The following is a 23,417-nucleotide window of genomic DNA, read 5'->3' as shown; positions in this document are numbered from 1 at the left end:
GAATCACGGGATTGATCGTCAACTTTACTCCTTGAATGCACCGAAAGTCACTTCGGATAAATGTTCGAATTTAAATATTACAATCAGTCCAGGGTTTCCCAAAGTGGGCTTCCTAAGTTGCTGAATCAAAATGGCTTTACATAAATTATAAAAATGTATGATTTAAGATTGTCAAAACAAAAAGTGTTTGCTGTACTGTGCATCGTGGGAAGATTAACCGTGAACATGCGAATGTGTTGATAAACTATCTAAGTCTATATTTCAGCTCAAATGAGGTCAGGTGAAAAGAGTTTGTGGACATCTGTGTCCGATAATATCCAGTAGATGGAGCTCCCAGCTCATTTACTGACAGCTTGAGTGCTAGATCAGCGTCATCAGCAACACATGAACAGTAGAGCTTCAGAGATGATCTAGAGCTGAGATCTTCAGATCAGACCCCAGCTGAACACACCTGATGGAGAGACTCGGAGGATGTGCTGATCCAGGACCAGCTCGGAGACACTCGAACACACCTGCATCAGGTGACAACATGGAGGAACAACTGAGCACAGATATGAATTTGCTGCAGATGCTGAATTTATATGGACGAAGGGTAAAGGAGAGAGCCTCTGCCACACCTGTGTGGAGATGTGAAGGTGTGTGACCACACATGTCTCAATTCTGGCTGATGTGGATGTTGCCGCTGTAATCCTTTCATTGCTTCACTCACACACACACACTGAACCACATCAAAGCGGAAGTCAGTGAATATGAGTGTGTGAGTGAGCTGTTAAACCCTAACCTCATCCTGACACACTCCTTCATTTCTCATGCATCTGCTCTCCTCTCAGAAACACTTCTTCAGCCTGTGTTTGTATCATCATCATCATCAGGCGCTCCTCCTGCTCGTGCACGAGCCAAACTTGTATTAAATGACAGATCATTAATGATAGCACCATCACACACACACACACACAGCAGCACTTTCAGTATTAACAGTGTGCGTGATATTGCACGTCAGAGTGTCTCCTGAGTTTAGTGTGAATACAGAGCTCGATCACTGACATCCGTGTGTGTTCTCGCTATATTTGACATGCAAATTCAGAGTTTGTCACTTGACTCATTTTCAGAAGCAGAAGTGGAAATGCGCGTTCAACATGAAAACGGAAGAAGCGCGTTAAATGTGATCAGCGGCCGCGGTCGGTCCACTCATGCCCACCCTCATCAGCACACGGGCGCGCGCGCGCAGAGTCCGACTCCCCCCAGCGGCCCTCCGCCGCCCGCAGAGCCAATCACCCGCGGCCGCTGGAAGTAGGACAAGCCGCTTCCTGGTTGCAGGTTTAAGGAGGAGTCGCCGGAGTCCGTCAGGAGCGGGTCAGAACCGGCGGAAAGACACCGGATAGAGAGACCAGCCGCTACCGGAGACCGGATCCGTGCGCGCGGACGCGTCACATTGAGGAAGTGCGCGAGCGCGCGGTCAGGTGGGACACGGCGGGGGAAACTCAGGTGACACCGGCTCAGGTAAAGCGCTTCTCTTCCGTACAGCGCGGAACAGCTACTTCACACGCGATTTCAGCGGCGTTTTCTTTCATTTCACCGGCTTTCGCTCTGCCTGCGCTCATTGGTTTTATTTCACGGATTCTTATCGCCGGGGTCACGAGAGGACGCCCACGTCACGGCTGCTCGGTAACTCCCGTGTGACGTGTCGGACATATTCTGCTCCCGTTTCTGTCAGACGACCTCCGTGCTGTCATTAGAGACGCTTCGCTGTCATTTTCTTTCTTTCATTCATTCATTCGGTGTTTGACGAGCGGCTTTTACCTGACAGGTGAGTCCGCGCGCGGGATAATAACCCGAGTGGCCTTTGGGTAATACTTGGTTTTAGTGGAGAAACGCGCGTTGAGAGGCACTTTTAGACGGCCTTGTGTGTGGGGTGTGAGAACTGAACTTGTCCTCGCGGAGACTCGCCCGTGCACGCGCGGACGAACCGGCTGAACCGGATCCGCTGGTGATCTATAATCGGGTTTAACTGTAAAACACCCGAAGCTGCTGCTGTTTGTGTGTTTGACAGTCCGCAGCAGCTGCTGTGCTTTTTTCTTTTAATTAGTCCTGCAGTTCAATTAGACTCTCACCTGCTGCCCCCCCCCCCACCCTCAAGGCCGTTGTCATAGTAACTTAATTACTCAGGTAATTCGGTCGGTCGGTGATGACGCGGTTCAACCCACCGCGCGCGTGAACCCCCTGACATCTCTCTCTCTCTCTCTCTCTCTCTCTCTCTCTCTATACATGTATAATATAAAAGTTTGCATGTGTTTTGTTTGAATATCATATTTGATCTATCAGGCTTTTATAAACAGAAACAGCTCGATGTTATTCAGAGACTCAAACCGAGTAAAATATGAATCTGCTGCAGAAGCTGATATTTGGAGGACATCATATTTTCGCCCTCACATTGGTCTGGAGCACATTCAGTGATAACAAGGTCATCCTTGTGATCATATTTTGTAATTATCATGTAAATCTGACAAAATCTGACTTGCTTTTATGAAAAGGATATTATTTTCATACATGTCCACTGTAGAGGACAGCTAAAAGTGAGTTTATTACGCTTTTTTGGAGGCACAGCAAATTAATAGGAAAATAAATTATATATCAATATTCTTAAGAAATATAAGATATTATTATGAAAATCTGGCCAATTATTGCTCCCATTATTACACTTCTTTTTTCGACATGCTGTCCCAGCAGCACTTTAATATCCAAATTAGGTACGGTGTAAAGATAACACTGTGTTTAATGGGAAAGAGGAGTTCATGGAAATATTACACACATTGCATTAAGTAAAATGGTATGTCAAATAATTTTGTTATGTCTTTATTAACAGAGTTGAGAATCATCCTTATACAAAGGTTGATATATAAAAAAATCCTGAAACCTAATTATTATTATTATTATTTTTAAATCCCATTGCTTTTTTCCTTTTTATGTCTTCTTTCTTTCTTTATTTTTTTGAGTCCTGGTGTCCTCTAGAGAGGACAGAGCATAACATACGAATAAAATAACATGTTTAAAAAATTTTACTTTTCAATTTCAGTTACTCTAAACAATGTAATGACACACACACACAAATACTAAATTCACAAAGCAGTTTTTTCCTCTTCTCATGAGGTTATGATGAAATTCTGCTGCTCGTGCTGTAAATCAGTGAGATCTTTCTAACAGTAGAGCAGATACTGATATAAACTGATCTGAATATGAGTCTGTATCTCCAGTAATTTGTCGAGATGTAAATGATCCGCACATATAACACAGTGACTGAGAGCTGAAGAAATCAAGGCTCCTCAGAAGATGTGAGATGTTCTGGAGGCTTGTGAAGATCATTCCTCCGCTGAGGAACAGTGAAAGTAAAGCTTCTGGAAACAAACGCTCCTCAAAAGATCCTGAGGATCAGATTTGAGACTCTAAAACATGATTGATGGAGAATCAAGTAAAGCTGAGCTGCTTCAGTCCAGGAAGAGTTCATCTGGAGATATTACTGACCTTTACTTGATCAGAATCAGGAAAGATCTGACACGAGGAGCTCCAGAATTACACTAAAAGAGCTTCGACTCGATAAAACACGCTGAACTCTCAATCAGAGACAGAAGACACGAGGAGATCGAGTGTGACAGGTTTATATTCATGAATCATATAGGTTATGATGCTTTAGACTTTAAAGTGTTAAAACACTTCTATATGAATTGCATAATGCACAATTATGATCTTGAGATTATAGTGAACTGTTGTATTTTTAGGATTCATATTCGTGTGCAATTTAACTAAATAAGATGTTACGATCATGGTGAGTTCGCTCTAGTTGTGTGAGGTTTCAGTGTGTGTACGAGTGATCTGAAGACATCACAGACGAGCGAATGAAATCTTCAACCATTCAGAGTAAATGATGCGGCTGTATGTTTCTGGAATCGTGTGATACACGTGTGAGACGTTCAGACGCATGAGAGCATGAGTGATTCTCGCTGGACGGCGTGATCCAAGCATTGCAGTGTTTCTGTGTGTTTCATATTATATTTCATTACTATCATACACTCAACACTGTCTGTTTGTCTGTTCATCAGGATTGACCCAGAGCGAGCGAGAGAGACGGACAGACAGAGGTGCGTCTGAGAGTTTATGGACTGGAGGTAAGAGCAGTGTGTGTGTGTGTGTGTGTGTGTGTGTGTGTGTGTGTGTGTGTGTGTGCGCGCGGGTGTGAGAGCGGTTCGGCATTTCTGCAGTGGTCATATGACTGATGCTGACAGAACTGTGACCGTCGTTCATGGATTTCCCTCTTCCTCTAAAAAGACCCTCAGATGAAACACACACCCACACACACGCACCCACACACACATACACACACACTGTTCCTGTAAATGCTGTATTCAGGGCATGTGGAGCCATGTAAAAATTTCCCCATATCTCACTTACGGTTTTCGCTTTCATGCAGTCACAGGAGAGAGAGAGAGAGAGAGAGAGAGAGAGAGAGATGGGGAGGGGGAGACCGATAAAAGAGAGAGAGAGACAGATGGGTGTAGGGTCATGTGCTCGATCGCCCGTCTGTCATACACTGAGCGTATGCTCTGTCTGTCTTTTAGGAAGTGGAATCATTAGCATTTCCTTTTTCTGATGCAAAGTTTCACTCCCGTCGACAACTTTGCTTGACCACCACACACACACACACACACACATTCACGTGTTTACTTCTGCTGCTGTAATTACAAAGACTAACACACATCCTTAACCAGAACAGTCAGGATGCATTTCATTTTATTTGACTCATGAATCATACGTCTGTCTTTGATCAGATATTCTGTGCTGGAGGCTCTTTTACTTCACGTATAAGTATGTTATTAATGTGTGTGTGTGTGTGTGTGTGTGTGGTGTGGGGAGCTTTGATGCTGATGAATGTGGAGTGTTTGGTGTGAAACACTGATGTGACGCTGACCCTCGGCTCCTGTCAGACTCAAGTTTGTTCTGCTGTTGAGCTTCAGAGGAGAAACAGGAAATAGATGAGGATCAGTTGGTTTTGCAACATCATCTTCACACACACACACACACACACTGCACCCATTACACTTCACACACATGAAGCAGTGAAATCCTCCCATAAACACTTGACTGATGAGTTTACGACACACACCCACAGCATCCAGCATCACACACACATACAAACACCACCTCACATTCCCACACTGAAACTTGATGGTCGACGTGAAACTGCTGACCAGACAGAGATGCTGCTGATGACACCTGACACACACACACACACACACACACACACTCTCTCACACTAACACACACACACACGCACACACACACACACACACACAGACACTTACACAGACACACATACACTCTCAAACAAACACACACGCACACAGTCACAGATTCACACACACACACTCTCTCTCTCTTGCTCTCTCTCTCACACACACACACTCTCTCACACAAACACTCTCACACACATACACTTACACAGACGCACACACACATACACTGTCAAACAAACACACACGCACACAGTCACAGATTCACACACACACTCTCTCTCTCTTTCTCTCTCTCTCACACACACACACTCTCTCACACAAACACTCACACACATACACTTACACAGACACACACACACAGTCACAGATGCACACACACACTCTCTCTCTCTCTCTCACACACACACACACACACACACTCACAGACTCATATACAGGTGCTGGTTATATGATTAGAATATCGTCAAAAGTTGATTTATTTCACTAATTCCATTCAAAAAGTGAAACTTGTGTATTATATTCATTCATTACACACAGACTGATATATTTCAAATGTTTATTTTTTTAATTGTAATGTTTATAACTGACAACTAAGGAAAATCCCAAATTCAGTATCTCAGAAAATTAGAATATTGTGAAAAGGTTCAATATTGAAGACACCTGGTGCCACACTCTAATCAGATAATTAACTCAAAACACCTGCAAAGCCTTTAAATGTTCTCTCAGTCTAGTTCTGTAGGACACACAATCATGGGGAAGACTGCTGACCTGACACTTGTCCAAAAGATGACCATTGACAGCTTGCACAAGGAGGGCAAAACACAAAAGGTCATTGCAAAAGAGGCTGGCTGTTCACAGAGCTCTGTGTCCAAGCACATTAATAGAGAGGAGAAGGGAAGGAGAAGATGTGGTAGAAAAAAGTGTACAAGTAATAGGGATAACTGCACCCTGGAGAGGATTGTGAAACAAAACCCATTCAGAAATGTGGGGGAGATTCACAAAGAGTGGACTGCAGCTGGAGTCAGTGCTTCAAGAACCACTACACACAGACGTATGCAAGACATGGGTTTCAGGTGATGGTTCAGGGTTTCAGGTCAGGTTCAGGTCCAAGGTTATGTTCTCTGATGAAAGTCAATTTAGCATTTCCTTTGGAGATCAGGGTCCCAGAGACTGGAGGAAGAGAGAAGAGGCACACAGTCCTCGTTGCTTGAGTCCAGTGTAAAGTTTCCACAGTCAGTGATGGTTTGGGGTGCCAGGTCATCTGCTGGTGTTGGTCCACTGTGTTTTCTGAGGTCAGAGGTCAACACAGCCATATACCAGGAAGTTTTAGAGCACTTCATGCTTCCTGCTGCTGACCATTTTTATGGAGATTTATTTTCAGTTTGCCTAGATTTAAAAAAAATCCTTTCTTTGTATTGTTCTTAAGAAATAGTCTGAGATACTGAATTTGGGATTTTCCTAGTTTCAGATACAATAATCAAAATTAAAATAAACAAACATTTGAAATAAATCAGTCTGTGTGTAATGAATGAATATAATAAAAAGTTTCCCTTTTTGAATGGAATTTGTGAAATCAACTTTTTGATGATATTCTAATTATATGACCAGCAGCTGTATATAAAGACACACACACACACACACACACATATTTAAACATCATTATTATTAATTTTTTACTGTATAAATATTTCTCGTCTGAATTCAGGCAAACTCTCAGTGAGAGTTAAATATCACAAGCTCCTTTAAGTTATCAAACTAATTATTATATTATTATAATGTGCATGCTCTTAAAAGTGTTTAAGATCAATCAAAGATTTTTTTTATAAACTCTATAGTGTTTTGTTTTGTTTTGTTTTTTATTAAAAAAAGACTAATGAACTCCGGCTACAAATACATTTTCTGCTGTTTTTATCAAGAAAATAAGTTCTGCTCTATGCTGTATTTTGGTGTGATTTTTATATTCAAAGCATCTATCCATTAAATCAAAAAATATTATTTTGTCATTATTTATTCCCCTCATGTTGACTTTGTTCTGTTGAACATGAATGAAATAAGATATTTTGATTATTTATATATGTGTGTGTGTGTGTGTGTGTGTGTGTATTTGTCCTTAAGTCAGTGGCTCTAGTGTTTTCAAACTGTGTTGTTTAGCAGAAGAAAATCAGTCGTACAGGTTAGAAGGAGCTGAGAGAGTTAATAATGACAGAATGATGATGATTTCTGGATGAACTGTGTGTTTAAATAATCCTCAGATGAAGAGTTAGAGAGTGTTCCTAAAGAATGATCATCCCGTCCGTCTGTTTTGTGTCAGATGATTTCTGATCACAGTTTGTCCAATAATGCATCTTGTTTGTGAAAGCATTAGATTGGTTCCGCAGGTGTTTTTGGAGGGAGATTCTCATTCTGAGTGACTCATCAACTATTTGCTGTTTCTCTCTGTTTGAAATGTGACTGATTTAGAAATGGTTAAACTGTTGACCTTTTGACATTTAGAGTTTGTAGGATGCTTTCGAAGCGTTTATCAAAGTGCCGACTGAGTTTCACTCGAGGCCTGTGAGAGTACAGTGAACAGCGTCGGCTCGAGCGTGTGCAGTTGAGCTCAAATAACTTTCATATCTGATGCTGAAGCTGAATAATCGCTCTATTGTCTGCGTAGAGCTGCTTCCCGGGGAACAATCAGAGTTTTAAAACACTGTTGCAACATTGTTTCAAAAAAAAAAAAAAAATCCAGTTTTCTTCTCGTGATTAGAACATTATTTTAAAACGTTTCTCATGATGTTTCTTCTACTTTCCCCCAAAATAAAATGTAATATTTACGATTTTAAGAACATTTTCTCTCAACATTATGATTTGATAAATTGAATATTTGGTGATAACATTTATGTAAGAATCGTTCCCTGTCAGCTGCGTTTGAATTGGTTTCATATTTGATGAAGTTTCCATCATTTATTTTCCTGTTTGTTTCTGTCAAGCCGCATTGAATCGTTCTCGACTGCTGTAGAAATAAATGAGATCTGAAGAAGAAATACACAGTGTCTTCTGCAGTCTTCCATCAGGAACGTAACTTCTTCTCTTCAGTGTTGCACAGGAACAGAGCTGTGTTTTCTCATCAAGAGTGCTGTGAGCGTCAGACGCCCTCTGTGGGTTCATTCCAACGCTGCAAACTGCTTTTCTTTCCAGATTTCTAGATCTGCACGTGTTTCCTCACATTAGATGTGAGGAATGAATCTGCTGGAGACCAGCTCTAATGAGAATGTGGGAATGAATAACTCGTCTCTGCTCTGGAGAGAAGCGTCGGCTCACGCATCAATCTAAACCTCACTTGTTGTGGCTCCTCTGACGTTCTCTGAAAGTTAAGCACAAACCAGTGTTTTCCAGTACCGCCACCAAAACATCATTCTTGGAACGTTCTTCTGAAACATTTGAGTTTTTTTAAATGCTACTTGTTTCAGAAAACATTGGAAAGTAACATTCCCGTAATGTTTGCATAGAAGTTCAGATGGAATGTTCCCTTAACGTTCAAGAAAACACTGGATGATTAAAACATTCACTTTCTAAGAAGCCCGTGTTTATAATAAATCAGATTCTCAGATGAATGCATCATGTATTATATATATATACATAAAAATAATGTTATCATAACAACAGTTATGCTTTATTTAATGCATTTTAGTATTTACTAATTTGTGGATATAGGTTTTTAAGAGAATGATGATTTATAAATGAACACAAAGATATAATGGATTAAAAATCAGTTTGCTTGTTACTTTAATTAAAGCAGACAAAGACCACTTATAAATAATAATAATAATAATAAATATATAGTTTTTCTTAAACAGCTGTATGATCTGATATCTGATGTGAATATGGCACATTTGATTTGAACTTTATTGTAATATCAGTAGATACTAAATAATGAGACTTATAATCCATTTTAAATAATAAACACAGTGTTTATTAATAATCACACTCATAAAATATACTCTGCTAAATGCATAGATTAATGAATTAATTAAATTAAATAAGTACATTTTTTAATGTAGCCTGTTACAAATGTTGTTCTGATTATTTTTATATATATTAGTTTTTGTAATGCCTTAAGAATATGCTTATAATGTGTTATAAAAAATAATGTGAATTATAGAACATATATAGTTATTTAACACTTTATGAATAATGTTTAATAATGTACACTGTAATGCATAATATCTATATTATCATAAATAACTGTTGAAATGCATATATATATTTGAAAGTGTGTTTGATGTGTGTTTAATGTGTTATACTTTCTAAAAGTGTGATGATGAGTAGATAAGTATTTTAATGTATTATAAGGTGCATGCTATATAAAGTGAAGGATTGTGAATGTTCTTGTTCTGTTGTCAGTATCGCTGGGTTGCATTAGTTTGGTGATTGACGTGGTTTGAGCTCAGATCCTCAGCGTTTGCTCGGAGCATGTGTTCAGCACGGCCTCGGACGGATCTGAAGCGAGAGGATAAATCGTGCTAGAATCAGATGTGCAATGATTTAAAATACAGAGATATTGAGGAGTTTATAGTGAACACTGTAGAGCAGGAGATGATGAAACCCGTCTGCATTTTAAACTCATTTTCTGCTGAATAGACAACAAGACCACACACACACACACACACACACACACGTGTGCACCCTCACTGCAAACACAGCTTCCTGTGTCTTTATCTTTCTCCCACTCTCACCCCATTTCTGCTTCTGTTTACCCCAGCCTCCTCCTCTTCCTCTTCTCTTCTTTCGTTCTGCGTCTCGTCCTCAGCTCTGCTCTCTATGACACATCTCTCCCCCTCCTCACTCAATCCACAACCCTGATTTCATGCTTTTCTTTGGTTTTTCTGCTGTGAGTTTCCTGTTGTTTCCCCCTCTGTCGCGCTCCTTCAATCTGCCCCTGGATCTCCACACACACACACACACACAGCGTTTCTTGTGTGTTTTCGAAGAACACGTCTTTATTTAGACAGAGCAAAGCGCTCGGTTTTCTTTTTTTAGACTGTGGGCTTTTTCCTCAAATCTCAGACCCCAGATTGGTTCCTCTGAGCTCCTCGTCTCGTGTTCTGCTGCTGAGAACAGCTTGATCTTTCTGACCTTTTTAAATCTTTAATTTTGTGCACATCAACAAAGTTCACGCTCAGAAGAAAGTACAAAAGCTGTCTCTGGGGCAATACCCTTTCAAAATATACTCAATGCACTCGTTTGGGATAAATCTGGTACAAAATAAGGTGAAGAGGTACTGTCCCAGTGTCTTTTTCCCCCTGAAATTGTTATTAAAGCCTTTATATATAATGCATTATAAAAGTGCTTCAATTCACCTTATAATGCACTATATAATGAGTCCTAACATATTATAATATTTAACTGTGTAATGTATTAAATCTTCACACATTATAATTAAAGATATAATGCATTAGAGTGTACAGTATGAATATATCTTTGTGAAGCTGTCTTTTATGGCTTTGATGATGATGAAAAAAGCACTTTAGAATAGCTAACACTTATTAGCATGCATATCATTAGCCATGTATCAGTGCTAATTAAGAACATGCCTTATTCTACATCTCTAATCTCACCTAAACCTAACAACTACATGACTAACTATTACTAAGCAGCAAAATAAGAATTTATTGAGAAAAATGTTGCAGTTAATAATTAACAAGTGTTACCTAATCTAAAGTGTTACCTTTTTTTCTTTTTTTTATAAATACATTAAATATTTTAGAATAAACAACATACTATGAAAGCTTGTTTTTAGGGTGAAAGTGATAAGAAAAGTATTTTATCTTCTCTTTATATCCTACAAATTTTTTGTCCAGACTGGACTATTGCAGTGCTCTCTCGACAGATCTACTACAGTCAAGATTCATTTTTAATGAGTCAATAATAATGCAAGTTTCTGCTGGTATTAAACTGGAGGCACTGATGTTCCCCTGGCTCTGCACCTTTACCTGAATCACTTCAGACTCTGTGCCTCTAGACACTCGTCTTCTTGATTGTTCATTCAAAGATTCACTTTCACAGACTTTTACAGAAACTGTTCCTCAATCCCAGAGTCCTCAGTCATCCTCAAGAATCTCTTCCATCTTTATTTCACCCTCTAACTCTACCCATCTCTATTCTAATTCTATTATTTAAAAAACCTTGCCAGTTTTAGATTTGCACTCTGTTCATTTAAAAAAAAAAAAAACCTTCTCTAATATTTTTGTATTCTATTTGTTTTCTATTTATTCTACATATTAACAAAAGCATAAAAAGACCTCGAACACTTGCTTGCTCTATTCTTTTTCTAGCTGTTTTTTTTATTTATTTATTAATTAATTTAAAATCCTAGCATCTGCTTAATGACTAAATTTGAATGTAAATATATAATAACATTGTAACAGTTTAACCCATTTAAATTAAATTAAGATTAAAAAAAAATATTATTGAAAATCTAATATTCTGATAAAAATATTTTTTTATATGAATTTGCATTACACAAAAAAGTGCAGCAATATATTTTCTGTTCATCATTTGAGCAACTGAGCAATACAAGCGACAAGTTATTTCACGTCCACAGTTGTGCTGTGTGTGTGTGTGTGTGTGTGTGTTTTTAATTTGTTCAGTATATTTCGAGCACCGTTTCAGGCAGTGCATCTGAATTTCATTTTCTGTATCATGCAGTGACAATAAAGGAAATCAAATCAGATCAAATGAGTAATAAACGGAGACAAACACAAGTGACACGGTTTCCTGCGAATCTGCCGCCTACGAGTGTAAAGATGGAGTTCTGCTCAGGAACATCTGCGATCAACTGCAACGCTTTGTTTGAACAACTCTCTCTGGTTCAGTGATTATTCTGTGGAATATGAAGTGTGTGTGTGTGTGTGTGTGTGTGACTCTGAACACACACACACACACTGTAATTGTTGGTGAGCTGCTCTTGTTTTCTATCCCCTCCCTCAACTAAAGCCTCTCAAAGAATCTTTGGTGTGTTTTTGGCGTGTTCTCGCTGACACACGTTCATCTCCCACAGGAGCACACGGCAGAAGAATGAGAACACACTGTACGGTACGAACACACACCACTCTCACTTTCCTCTAGACTCCTCGCACGGTGTGTGTGTGTGTGTGTGTGTCAGAGAGAGAGAGAGTGTGTGTGTGTGTGTGTCAGAGAGAGAGTGTGTGTGTGTGTGTGTGTGTCAGAGAGAGAGAGAGAGAGAGTGTGTGTGTGTGTGTGTGTGTCAGAGAGAGAGAGAGAGTGTGTGTGTGTGTGTGTGTGTCAGAGAGAGAGAGAGAGTGTGTGTGTGTCTGACTGCATTTCCTTTGTCTGATTTATGTTTGTCATTCTTTATAAAGAACTCCAGATTTCAGTTTAAACTGAAAATGAATTGAACGTATCAGGTTTTAATGAAGTTGTAACTAATTTTTCATTTATCATTACTGAATCGTTTAGTTTTTCGGTATTTTAATGTGCATGTAAATCTGAAGTCCTAGAGGCCTGAAGTGTGTATTATCAGTGATTTCCTGTGAGTGTGTCGGATCATAGAGACACAAATAAAGATCTGATCAAACTCCACAACATTTAACTGGCTTATATTTTCCGACAGAAATCTTGTTGTGGTTTTGGTTCATTTTTTTTAGTTGTGTTTATTGTTTTCTGTCAGTGGTGTGTGTGTGTGTGTGTGTGTGTGTGTGTGCTGAGATCCTGAAGTGTCTGATGGGTTCTGATGGATAACTGCACTAAACACACACATGGCGGTGTGTGTGTGTGTGTGTGTGTGTGTGTGGCGTTGCGTGAGCACGGTAAGGAAACCATATTGTCGTATTGTGATCGGGGAAGAACACAAGTGAGCTGTCAGAGCAGCAGTGGGACGTGAGAATCCGCTGTGACACAAACAGAAACACACTCGACAACACCGAGCGTTTATTTCCACACGGCCGTGTCCTTCACACACACATCTCTCCTCAGATGAAGACTGCGTCTGCTGCTGTTGAGGATTCATTAACACCTGTATATTACCATTAGAAGAGAACAACCGCTGTGATAGTGAACATGCACACGCTGACTCTTCACTCAGATCCGTCTCATGTTTCTCTCAGTTCAGCCAATAATCAGCTGTTAATTATTCTGAGATAATGGTGTGTTTGTGCTGTGAAGGGCTGAAGCCGGCGAGCGAGAGACGAAAGAGAAGAAGAGAGAGAGAGAGAGAGAGCAGGGGATGGTGGATGCGTGTGGGTGCTTCTTGTCAGATGAGCGTCTCTTTACTGTACGTGTGTGTCACTGGGCAGAAGGGGGTTAATTTTAGCCCTTCACGATCATTGCTGTAGGTGTGTGTGTGTGTGTGTGTGTGTTTGTAAGAAAGCTGATTCACTGTGTTTCGTGTCTTTGAGTGATTCAGGACTCGTCTGGAGCACACACTCACAGATTCGACACGATAAAGAGACCGAGATCTAATCGTGGCCTTGATCCACTGTCAGACGCATTTAATACAGAGACGCTCACAGCTGACCTCTTGTGACCTTTGATTTGACCTGAGGGGAACATTAGATGCCATTGGAGCACATCTTTGGTGTGTTTTTGCATTGAGAATATACTGGAAGTGTTCATTGTGATATATTTGGATATAAAGCATCATCTACTGCGTGTGTGTGTGTGTGTGTGTGTGTGATGGTGGTCAAAGTTGAATAACCTTGATCTTTGTAATATAAGAGAAATCATCGTTCCATTCAAACCTGTCTGAGTGACTGTCTTCTCATATTTGGAAGAGTATTGGGAAGCAAAAACACATTTCTCTGACCTGTTAACTGTTTACTTCTCTATTATAATTAAATCATAATCTAATCATGACAAACTATATATTGTTGGAAAGGTCTAGGACCCTTTCTTTTTTGTTAAAAACAGGAGTTCTGACCTTTTATCAAAAACAAAAAAAAGTTTCTTTGTTGCCTTTTTCTCTGTCACATTTTAGAAATCATCAAAAATATTATATTTCACTTGAAAACTTAAAATCACATAATTCATCATTTGAAACCCATTTCAAATTCAAACATTGCATTACCATGAAAATGGTAAACCAAAATCATGTTAAAATGTTTTCAGTCATGAATTATAAAGATGTAGGTTTGGATCATGCACTTTCTAGTCTGTGTTAAATAATGTGAGTGAGAGTTAACAGGTTAAATATCTTCTTCTGTGAAGAGGAAAAGAGTGAATGTCACAGAATGAGGATTTCTGGAGAAACTGTCAATTCATTTTTAAATGAATGACATTTCTGATTTTTAAACTGCCAACACATCAAATTTATATATATTAAAAAAAAGGTTTGAATTTTTCACTGAAATACCAAGTAAAAAATGTCTTCTTTTTTTAAAGTTGTGTCAAAATGTGCAAAGCAGAGTTTCCCTGATTCTAACACTTTGTCTAAAAGTATTTTAATGTAAAGGAGATGCACAATTTAAAGTAACAATGTTTCTTTATTACGAAGTGGTAAAAGGCTTCATTAATGCGGCTGTGATTCGATGTCCATGTGCTCGTTCATCAGCTCTGGTGCCGTCTGAAACACGTGTCAGCTCCTCACTGTCTGAACCGCTTCATCTCTCTTGCTTTGATCAGATACCACAGATTTTCCAGGTTTAAACTGTGTTTCTAAGTAAACTGGAAAGTTTCTGTCAGAAATAGTTTCTTGCTGGAATGGCAAAAGTTCTTTCTGTAGTCGTTTTTTTTAATTATAAATATATAAATAACAAAGCAAATTGTTTACACGATCTGTTAATGAGGTGAGTTGGTGTTGAAAGGCTTTCAGTGGCAATGATTTCATAGAAAACATCGCTGAGAATATTTCCAGATGTAGAGACTGTTGAACTGATCCAGATCGTGTGTTTGATCTGAAGTTTCATATTTACAGTTTGTGTGTGTAGGGTTTATTATGGAAACTGTGGACAAACAGATGCAATCCAGTTTAGATTGACTACAGTTATGTAATGTTCAGAACAGATGATGTTTAGATGAGCAGATTTGGGCCGTTCTCAGTGTAACTCCGGAGCAGATCCAGTTTACACTGAGAACAGATTCAGAGCCGTGTGTTTGAAGATGAAGACGTGATCCAGACGTCAATCATAAAGTTATGAGCTCTTTCATGCAGTTTTCAGAAAGAAGCGTGTGTCTGTAGAAGAGAGCTTCTCTCCAGAAAGAATGATTGAGACGCGAGATGAAACGAGTTCCTGTGACGCTCTTCTCTTCTCTCCTGCAGCTTCTGCTCCTTCTTTTGTTCTTCTGAAAAACAGATTTCAATTCTTCTTTCTGTCCTGCTCCATTTTCACTCAGGTTTCTCTAAAATCTATTCGTTTCTTGATGTCAAACGCAGCTGTATTTGGTGAGTGTCACGTTCATTTGTTCTAGGATCTAAATTATGTTTTAATTTATTTGTGTGTCTGTGGTTATTGAGATGCTTTGTGTGTTGGTGAATCTCATTGTGTGTGTGTGTGTGTGTGTGTGTGTGTTCACACCTCTGCTAGTTAACCCTAGTTAACACTAGTTATCATGGCTCGGAAAGTTTCTCCATCTGTGCTTCCCAGCGCCGGCTGGTGATTGGTTGTGATTAATAAACACGCTTCATTAGATGGAAAGTGCTGCAGTGACGGCGCAGTGTCGCTCGCGGCCGGAATCAGTCAGACGATCGTCTTCCTGTCGTTGATCCGGACGCAGCGGAGGGCGAGGGATTTTGTTTTTTCGGAAACTTGCGAGCGTTTCGAAACGAGCTGATGGGAGCGAGGGGCACGTGGGCGACGGGGGGGAGGTGTCAAACACCTTCTACACAAGACAGGAAGACGAAGGGAGAGATAGAAAGAAGAAAGAGAGGAAGAGAGAGGTCGAGATCCCCACCGGAGAGCGTCGAAGCCGAAGCTTGTTGTTCAGAGACGAGACGGATGCTATGACACAGACAGCGGTGCAGCTCCTGTCCACAGCGCCCTGCTTCACCATGAAGGGCCGAGCGGTAGGGTCCGGGGCCCGGGGCCGTTAAACATGTGATTGTGAGGAAGGCTTGTGTGTGCGAGTGAACTGAACTGTGCTTCGTTAGTGACTAATCTGCTCCGTCTCAATTGTGTAACATTACTAGAAGCTTTAAGACGCCACACCTGTTCCAGGGAAATCTTGTTCCGTGTGTGTGTGTGTGTGTTTTGGATCAGGTTAATCAGGTGTTGGAGTGTATTGTTGTTAAGCAGGACTCAAGGGTTTGGGTGGCCAGTATTATGGGCTGTACGGAGCCGACGGTCGTTAGGGGAAGTGGAGAGGTTGCCGGGCTGCTGGTGGAAAGTTCCGGGCTCAGGTGTGTGTGTTTGTGTGTGTGTGTGAATCTGGGATGGGCCTGTAAAAATATTCATAGTTAATGCTTCAGATGCATTTATTATTTTACCGTAATATATTGTGTGGGTGTTAATCATTAGAAGACACTTGAGACTTGTTACGCAGACATAACCAGTTTAGTGACGCCGCTTCTCTTTGGGGTCTGCTTGAAAAATACGTTAAAAAAAGACATCGAAATGAACCGCTATGGCCAGACGGTGATCTAACATTTGAAGTGTTCAGTAAGATGTAGTTTACAATCAGTGTGACTCTAGAATGTGTGTGTGTTGTGATCTGATACAATTAGTGCCATTACTGTTACATGTGCTCTTATTCTCCTCCTCTCTCTCTCTCTCTCTCTCTTTCTCTCACTCTCTCTCTCTCACTCTCACTCTCTCTCTCTGTCTTTCTCTCTCTCTCTCTCTCTCTGTCTCTCTCTCTGCCCCCCCCCCCCCCCCTCTCTCTCCTCCTGTCTGTCTGTCTCTGTTCCAGCAGATGGAAAGTCTTTTCTGAGCAGATTCTGATGTAAATCTCAAGTGGAAAATAAAAGTAAAATTTCTCCCTGTTCTTTTGTGTCCCATAGTGTTTACCCCACCCACACAACCCAGAGCACACACACATGAATGCATCTCACACACACACACACACACACACACACACACACACACACACACACACACACATGCATGCACGCACACAAACACACACACACACAGACACAAACACACACACACACACACACACAGACACACACATGCATGCATGCACACACACACAGACGCACACATGCATGCATGCGCACACACAAGCACTCGTACATGCACACACACACACACACATGCATGCATCTCGCACACACAAGCACTCGTACATGCACGCATACACACACACACACACGGACACATATACACACACACACACACACACACACACACACAGACGTGTGTTTGACGCAGTTTGTCTCGTCTAGGTGTCTCAGTTGTCAGATTCTGCTGCTGCAGCGTCTCTAACTACTTCAGTTCTTCTACTGGAATAATAGAAGTATAGTGATGTCAGTAATGCTCATGAAAATAGTCACGATACACACTCAAATGCACATTGAGGGCATGTGTATCTGTCTGTCGTTCTCCGTCTCTCTGTCTCTCTCTGATCCGTTGATCCTGCTTGCTGGATTGGGTGTGTCCTAAATTAGCGTTTTGCGTTTGGGAGGAGGCCTGTGGGACGTTTAAGCCCTTATTAAAATCCTCCATCACATGAAGTAAAAAGCAAGAGGTGTGTGTGTGTGTGTGTGTGTGATTATTAATTCCAACACACGTTTCATCAGATTAGGGATGGTTAACTAGTCAAAGGACTAGTCCATTAGTAACTATTCAGTTTTTGGAAATTGTCGTCTTTAGCTGTGATATATGCAGGTGTGACCTGTTTGTCCAACCAATGGGAGACGAGGTGTTTGAGCTGTTTAACTTCTGGTTGTTTCAGATAGCGAACATGTTGAGATTAAAGTACAACATTTTTTAGTTATCATTGCTAATATTGTTATTAATATGACAACCTTTTTCACAGACTGAAGTTTCTCTACAATTAATAACATTGTAAATCTAGCAAAGTTATATTTATTTATTTATTTATTTTTGGCTTACATTTCAGAAAAGGAGTAAACGCTGCTGTGTGGGTGTTTCTAATTCAGTGTTTGCTTTCGTCTGACCAACCATCAAACTCTCCATATTTGTTTCTTCTTTTTTGGCTATTGGAGAAAATAAAGTATATTTATTATAGTTTCGGTTCACCACTATAGAGGTTTACTCAACTATGTCATCTTGTGATTAGAGCTGGGACAATAAATCGATCCATCAGAAATCTGAGATTTTCCAAAGGCATCGATTCTCTCTTGAACTGATTCTGAGCGTAGTTTTTTAGCTTCCAGTTCCTTACACACACACACAAAGGGTCCGTGTGTATCGGTCTGTGCCGACGTTATTCACACGTGTTTCTCTCTGCCTGCAGGTGGCGATGTCTCCAGGAGAGGACGGTTTAATCGGGATCCCCTTCCCAGAGCACAGCAATGAGCTCCTGTCCCGTCTCAATGCCCAGCGACGGACCGGACTGCTCTGTGACCTCACGCTGACCTCACACGGCACACGATACCCCACACACCGCTCCGTCATGGCCGCGGTCAGCCTGTACTTCCGCCGTCTGTTTGGGGCGGAGGAGGGCGAGGATGGAGGCGAGGGCGTGGGCGACAGCTGCAGCGTCTGTCAGCTGGACTGTGTGTCTCCTGACGCTCTGTCCGCGCTGCTGGAGTTCGCCTACACCGCCACGCTGACCATCCGCAGCTCGGGCATGAGAGAGGTCCTGAAGGGCGCGCAGCTGCTGGGGATCCAGTGTGTGGCAGACGCCTGCAGAGACATCCTGGGCGAGACGGGCGACGATCAAACAGACCCCGTGAAGGAGGCCGAGCCGCTGCCATCCCGCCGCAAGCAGGACCGATGCTCCGTGACCCGAGCCGTGTCTCCGGTGAGGCCGTTGTGGAGGAATCCTGAAGACACACCCGAGTGCGGGCTGCTTCCGGCGCAAGGGCGAGAAGGACATCCGCCGCCTGCTTCCCACCTGGGCCGCTTCGTGAACGGAGGCTCACACTGGTCACAAGAGTTCACCCCGATCCCACACAGACCCGAAGACACGCCCTCAGAGGAGGAGGAGTCCGGAGCACAGGGGCTGGCCACACCCCACCTCAGCCAATCACAGGGGGACGGAGCAGGGGGCGGAGCAGCGGCCGGAAGCGGCAGGAAGAGGAAGTCTCAGACGCCACAGCAGTGTCCCGTCTGTCAGAAGATCATCCACGGGGCGGGAAAGCTTCCGCGGCACATGAGAACACACACCGGAGAGAAACCGTTCCAGTGCTCGGCCTGCGGCGTCCGCTTCACACGGTACGATACGCTCACAATCTACCAGGGTTTAATGCATTTGACTGACAATCGTATCCAAAGCAATTTACACAATATTTGATCAGTTCTTAACTGTTTAAGCTACATGCAATTATGCAGGGGATACACTATCAAGGATTTTATCTAAAATGAAAACACTAACACTATTATAGAAGTTTACCAAACTGTGAAGACTTCGTGGGTTAGGGTTAATGTGTGTCGTGAACCACTGCTTTGAGTATTTTAACATGAAAACACACTTCAGTTTTAGTGGGTATAAATAAAGTCGGTTATGAGTCACAGTTTCAGGCTTGCACCTGCCAGAACGTTGCAGTACATCTCTCTCATTTCTCGTCTCAGGAACGACAAGCTGAAGATCCACATGCGGAAGCACACGGGCGAGCGTCCGTACCCGTGTCCCAGCTGCCCCGCACGCTTCCTGCACTCCTACGACCTGAAGAACCATCTCTCGCTGCACAGCGGGGACCGGCCCTTCGAGTGTCCGCTCTGTCACAAGGCCTTCGCCCGCGAGGACCATCTGCAGCGGCACAGGAAGGGCCACAGCTGCCTGGAGCTCCGCACACACCGCCGGCGTCGTGGGACGGGGCCTGATCCCAGCGGATCCCCACCCTCTGAATCCTTCGGCCTCCATCCGGATCACTTGAGTGTCGCAGCGGCCGCACAGCTCCTCGAGGGCCACGGCGTCCCCATGCAAGGTGTCCCGCTGCTGACGGGGGCCCGCATGCCCTTCCCCGAGCTGCTGTGGAGGGCGGTCGCAGGGCCGGTGGGACAAGCCCTGGATAAAGCCGAAGGAGGCTCATCTCCACACGGGAGCGCATCGGTCACACACAGAACGTGGGAGGAGGAAGACGAGGAGCAGGAAGCTGCTGGGGAGGAGGAAGAGTGACCACGCCCATCTCTCTGTGTGTGTGTGTGTGTGTGTGTGTGTGTGTCAGTTCTGTAGTCGCACCGTCTTCAGGTTCTAGTCGATCGTTTTGTTTGTTAGATCTGCTTTGTTTCTGTGGTGCATGGTTTCTGTATGAACCCAAATCAACTGCTTTCGGAGATCCGTCTTGTTTTGTTAATGTGCCGCGCAGACGATGTTCACGCTATGCAAAATTTGAGTGCTTGAACAAACCTGATTTAAAAACGGACAACTGAATGAATTAAGAATGCAAATGAAGCAGCTGGAGGCGGGGAGGGGCGTGGCCTCGCTCTCGGCGGTAGAGATCGCCACCTAAAGGCCAGCATTGCAGCGGCGCTCGGCATCATGAAGGTGAATCTACTGTAGCTGCTCTTCAATTTAGCCTTTTTTCCAGTTTGGAATTTTTTTCGAATGATAGAATTTACTTTCATACCAAAGATTATTGGTTAGTTAATTGAGATGAATTACATGTATTCTTCAGATATCTGTAGCCTTTCTCTCTCTCTCTCTCTCTCTCTCTCTCTCTCTCTCTCTCTGTCGTCTGAGAGGAAGTGGACCAGGTCTCAGTTCTCACACATTTAAAAGGGCTTTCGGGGCGGTGTTTAAACGCTCTGATGGAGGAAGAGCGTGAATCTCAATCTTTCGTTTACGTTTCTTCTATCTTTGAGTTTTGAGGAGTTTATAGAAGGGGTCTAGGTGTCTTGCGTGCTCATTCTCTTTAACGAGGAAGCGGCAGGATGGAGAGTTCTTTTGTATACTATTCTATTTATTTATTTGTTGGTTGGATATTTATTGTGACTTTTCCTGGTTGAGGCGCTTGGGTAATTCTGCATCTTCTCTTTCTTCCGGAGCTTCCTCCTCGGAGCGACTCCTTGAGCCTGGTCTCGGATCGGTTTTGCCTTTCTCATTGTAATGTCCTCAGGTAGCTGATCTCCGGTCAGTTGATCCCAGGTAACATCACTGCAGGTGTGCAGACGCTCAGGTGCTGTAGAGAACTGAGATTCAGGCGTCCTCAGTTTGCAAGTTTTGCACATGAATTTCTGAATAAAAGTACAATCCCTCCGATGACCAGCACGGAACAGAATGAAACGAAGAGGAGGACTCTTGCCTTTTTTTGAAGCAAATACATATGAGATATTTTCGAGGAAAAAAAATGCATTATATATAAAAAAAATGTAAAAAAAGAGTCATTGATGACATTTATAACTATAGCTTTAGCCGCTTTCGTTCGCTGCAGGAGCTTTGGGCTCTTTGACCTTCTCTAGAATATTACAGCTCTCTATAATCTATATATCGGTCGATTATGGGATGCATTCTGGGGTTTTTGTCTGGAGATTATTACTGTTCTGCTGACAGTAGCGAAACTACCCAAAAGAGGTTTATTTGCACTAAAACGGGATCTTTGTGTTGTGATATATTGTCTTGCTCATTAGTCTCCACTTATGTTTGATTCAAAAAGTCTTTGCATCTTGATTATTAAGTTCTTTGCAGAAGTTTTGAAATATTATAATTTTTTTATGTAAAAGGTCAAGCTGCCTTAGTTTGTTTTATTTTTTGCAACTATTCTCAGGAAATCTTGAGCCATGCACTAAGTGGTTATGCAAATGTTTGGTGAATATTAATTTATTGTATATATTTGTGCTTGGAAAATATGAACGCCCTGTTATTAGGTAAAGTTTCTTTACATCTGTCTCTTCAAATAAGTTGTTTATTGATTGAATCTTGAGTTGTTTTATATCAGAAGCAAAGCGATGACTGGTTTTGATTGTGTTTGGGGTGAAGGGATGAGGCTCCTGGTGAAAGCCTTTAATCAGGGATTTATGTTCTGCTCATAGAGTGAAATCTTTCTCAGTGATGGCAAATCATTTCTCATATTGTACAAATAAAGAGCAAATAAACAAAGATTTATGTATGAACAGATTGTGCTGCCTCCTGCTGTTCCTTTCATTGGTATTTTCATCTTTTGTGGTAAATAGGTGTCTGCTGCATGTGCTCCTGCTGTGATAAAGATATGACTGTTATTCATCAAGTGACGTCATTGCGTTTTAATTAATATTCATGACAGACGACTGACCGGTTTTACTCCTGGATTAATTCTGGAGGATATATATTCATGATATATACATTTATGATAATAAATAATTATATATATATATATATATATATATATATATATATATATATATATATATATATATATATATATATATATATATGAATACTGCCCTTTAATTAAATCTAAAAGAAATAATTTACTTGTGAGATAATAATAATAACCTGCTTCAGTATATGTGAATAATTATTAAATAATGATCTAATTTTTATTACAGTATGGATTAAATTAACACATATATTTTTAGTATTCCAGGTTGTTTTATTTTTTTTTATGATATATATATATATATATATATTAATCTGAAGGTCCCTGGTAATAAAGTTTCATGTAAAACTCACTATCTCCTGAATTGAAGATATGAAGATCATTTATACAGCGTCACCATGTTATGCCAAATGTCATGTAAAATTATTATTGCCAGAACAATTAACAAAAGAGTCTAATATTTCATAATAATCTGCGATACATGCTGCTTAACACGAGTCTGTCAGCAATCTTTGATTTTAGTTCCACCTGCTGGAGAAACTAGATACAAACCTGAGTATCAGAAGGAAAATTACATATTTTATACTATATATTTATTCCGGAACAGAAGTCATTTAAAATGTTATCTGTATATTTTAATGTTCTTTCATCATTCTACAGTAAATGTAGAAAGTTATTAATATTTATATGATAAGTATAATCTTTAGGCAGGACTGGCCTTAAATGCTTTAGACGCCGACTGAGTCCACATTACACATTAATAATCACACATTAATAAAGAACCGGATGGACGGGTTTTGAAAAGACAGTTTTTTTTTTTTTTTACAGAA

At 41.2% G+C, this 23,417-nt stretch overlaps 1 protein-coding gene across 5 annotated transcripts; it reads left to right on the top strand.

Moving 5' to 3' along the window:
• The first annotated feature begins 1,175 nt into the window (after positions 1-1,175).
• LOC128030264 (zinc finger and BTB domain-containing protein 7A) lies at positions 1,176-22,402 on the top strand. Of its 5 annotated transcripts, none has more exons than XM_052617740.1 (4): positions 1,176-1,500; positions 4,095-4,133; positions 18,642-19,564; positions 19,922-22,402. In XM_052617740.1, the coding sequence occupies exons 3-4, from the start codon at positions 18,648-18,650 to the stop codon at positions 20,466-20,468; spliced, it is 1,464 nt and encodes a 487-aa protein (XP_052473700.1). In that variant the 5' UTR covers positions 1,176-1,500; positions 4,095-4,133; positions 18,642-18,647; the 3' UTR covers positions 20,469-22,402. The 5 variants fall into 5 exon arrangements, with proteins under 5 accessions (XP_052473700.1, XP_052473701.1, XP_052473698.1 ...); XM_052617738.1 differs by having other exon boundaries at positions 1,179-1,500; positions 4,095-4,160; XM_052617739.1 differs by lacking the exon at positions 1,176-1,500 and adding an exon at positions 1,522-1,807 and having other exon boundaries at positions 4,095-4,160.
• The last annotated feature ends 1,015 nt before the right edge of the window (positions 22,403-23,417 follow it).

The sequence above is a fragment of the Carassius gibelio genome, chromosome A16 (genome assembly GCF_023724105.1).
Source record: "Carassius gibelio isolate Cgi1373 ecotype wild population from Czech Republic chromosome A16, carGib1.2-hapl.c, whole genome shotgun sequence".
NCBI lineage: Eukaryota > Metazoa > Chordata > Actinopteri > Cypriniformes > Cyprinidae > Carassius > Carassius gibelio.
This window is presented reverse-complemented; position numbering and strand designations above follow the sequence as displayed.

Excerpts from the sequence above, each read along its gene's own strand:
- LOC128030264 (XM_052617742.1), top strand. The coding sequence starts at position 16,225 with ATGACACAGACAGCGGTGCAGCTCCTGTCCACAGCGCCCTGCTTCACC. Across the intron at positions 16,288-18,641 it reads TCACCATGAAGGGCCGAGCG|GTGGCGATGTCTCCAGGAGA; the intron begins GTAGGGTCCGGG and ends CTCTGCCTGCAG. Across the intron at positions 19,565-19,921 it reads TGCGGCGTCCGCTTCACACG|GAACGACAAGCTGAAGATCC; the intron begins GTACGATACGCT and ends TTCTCGTCTCAG.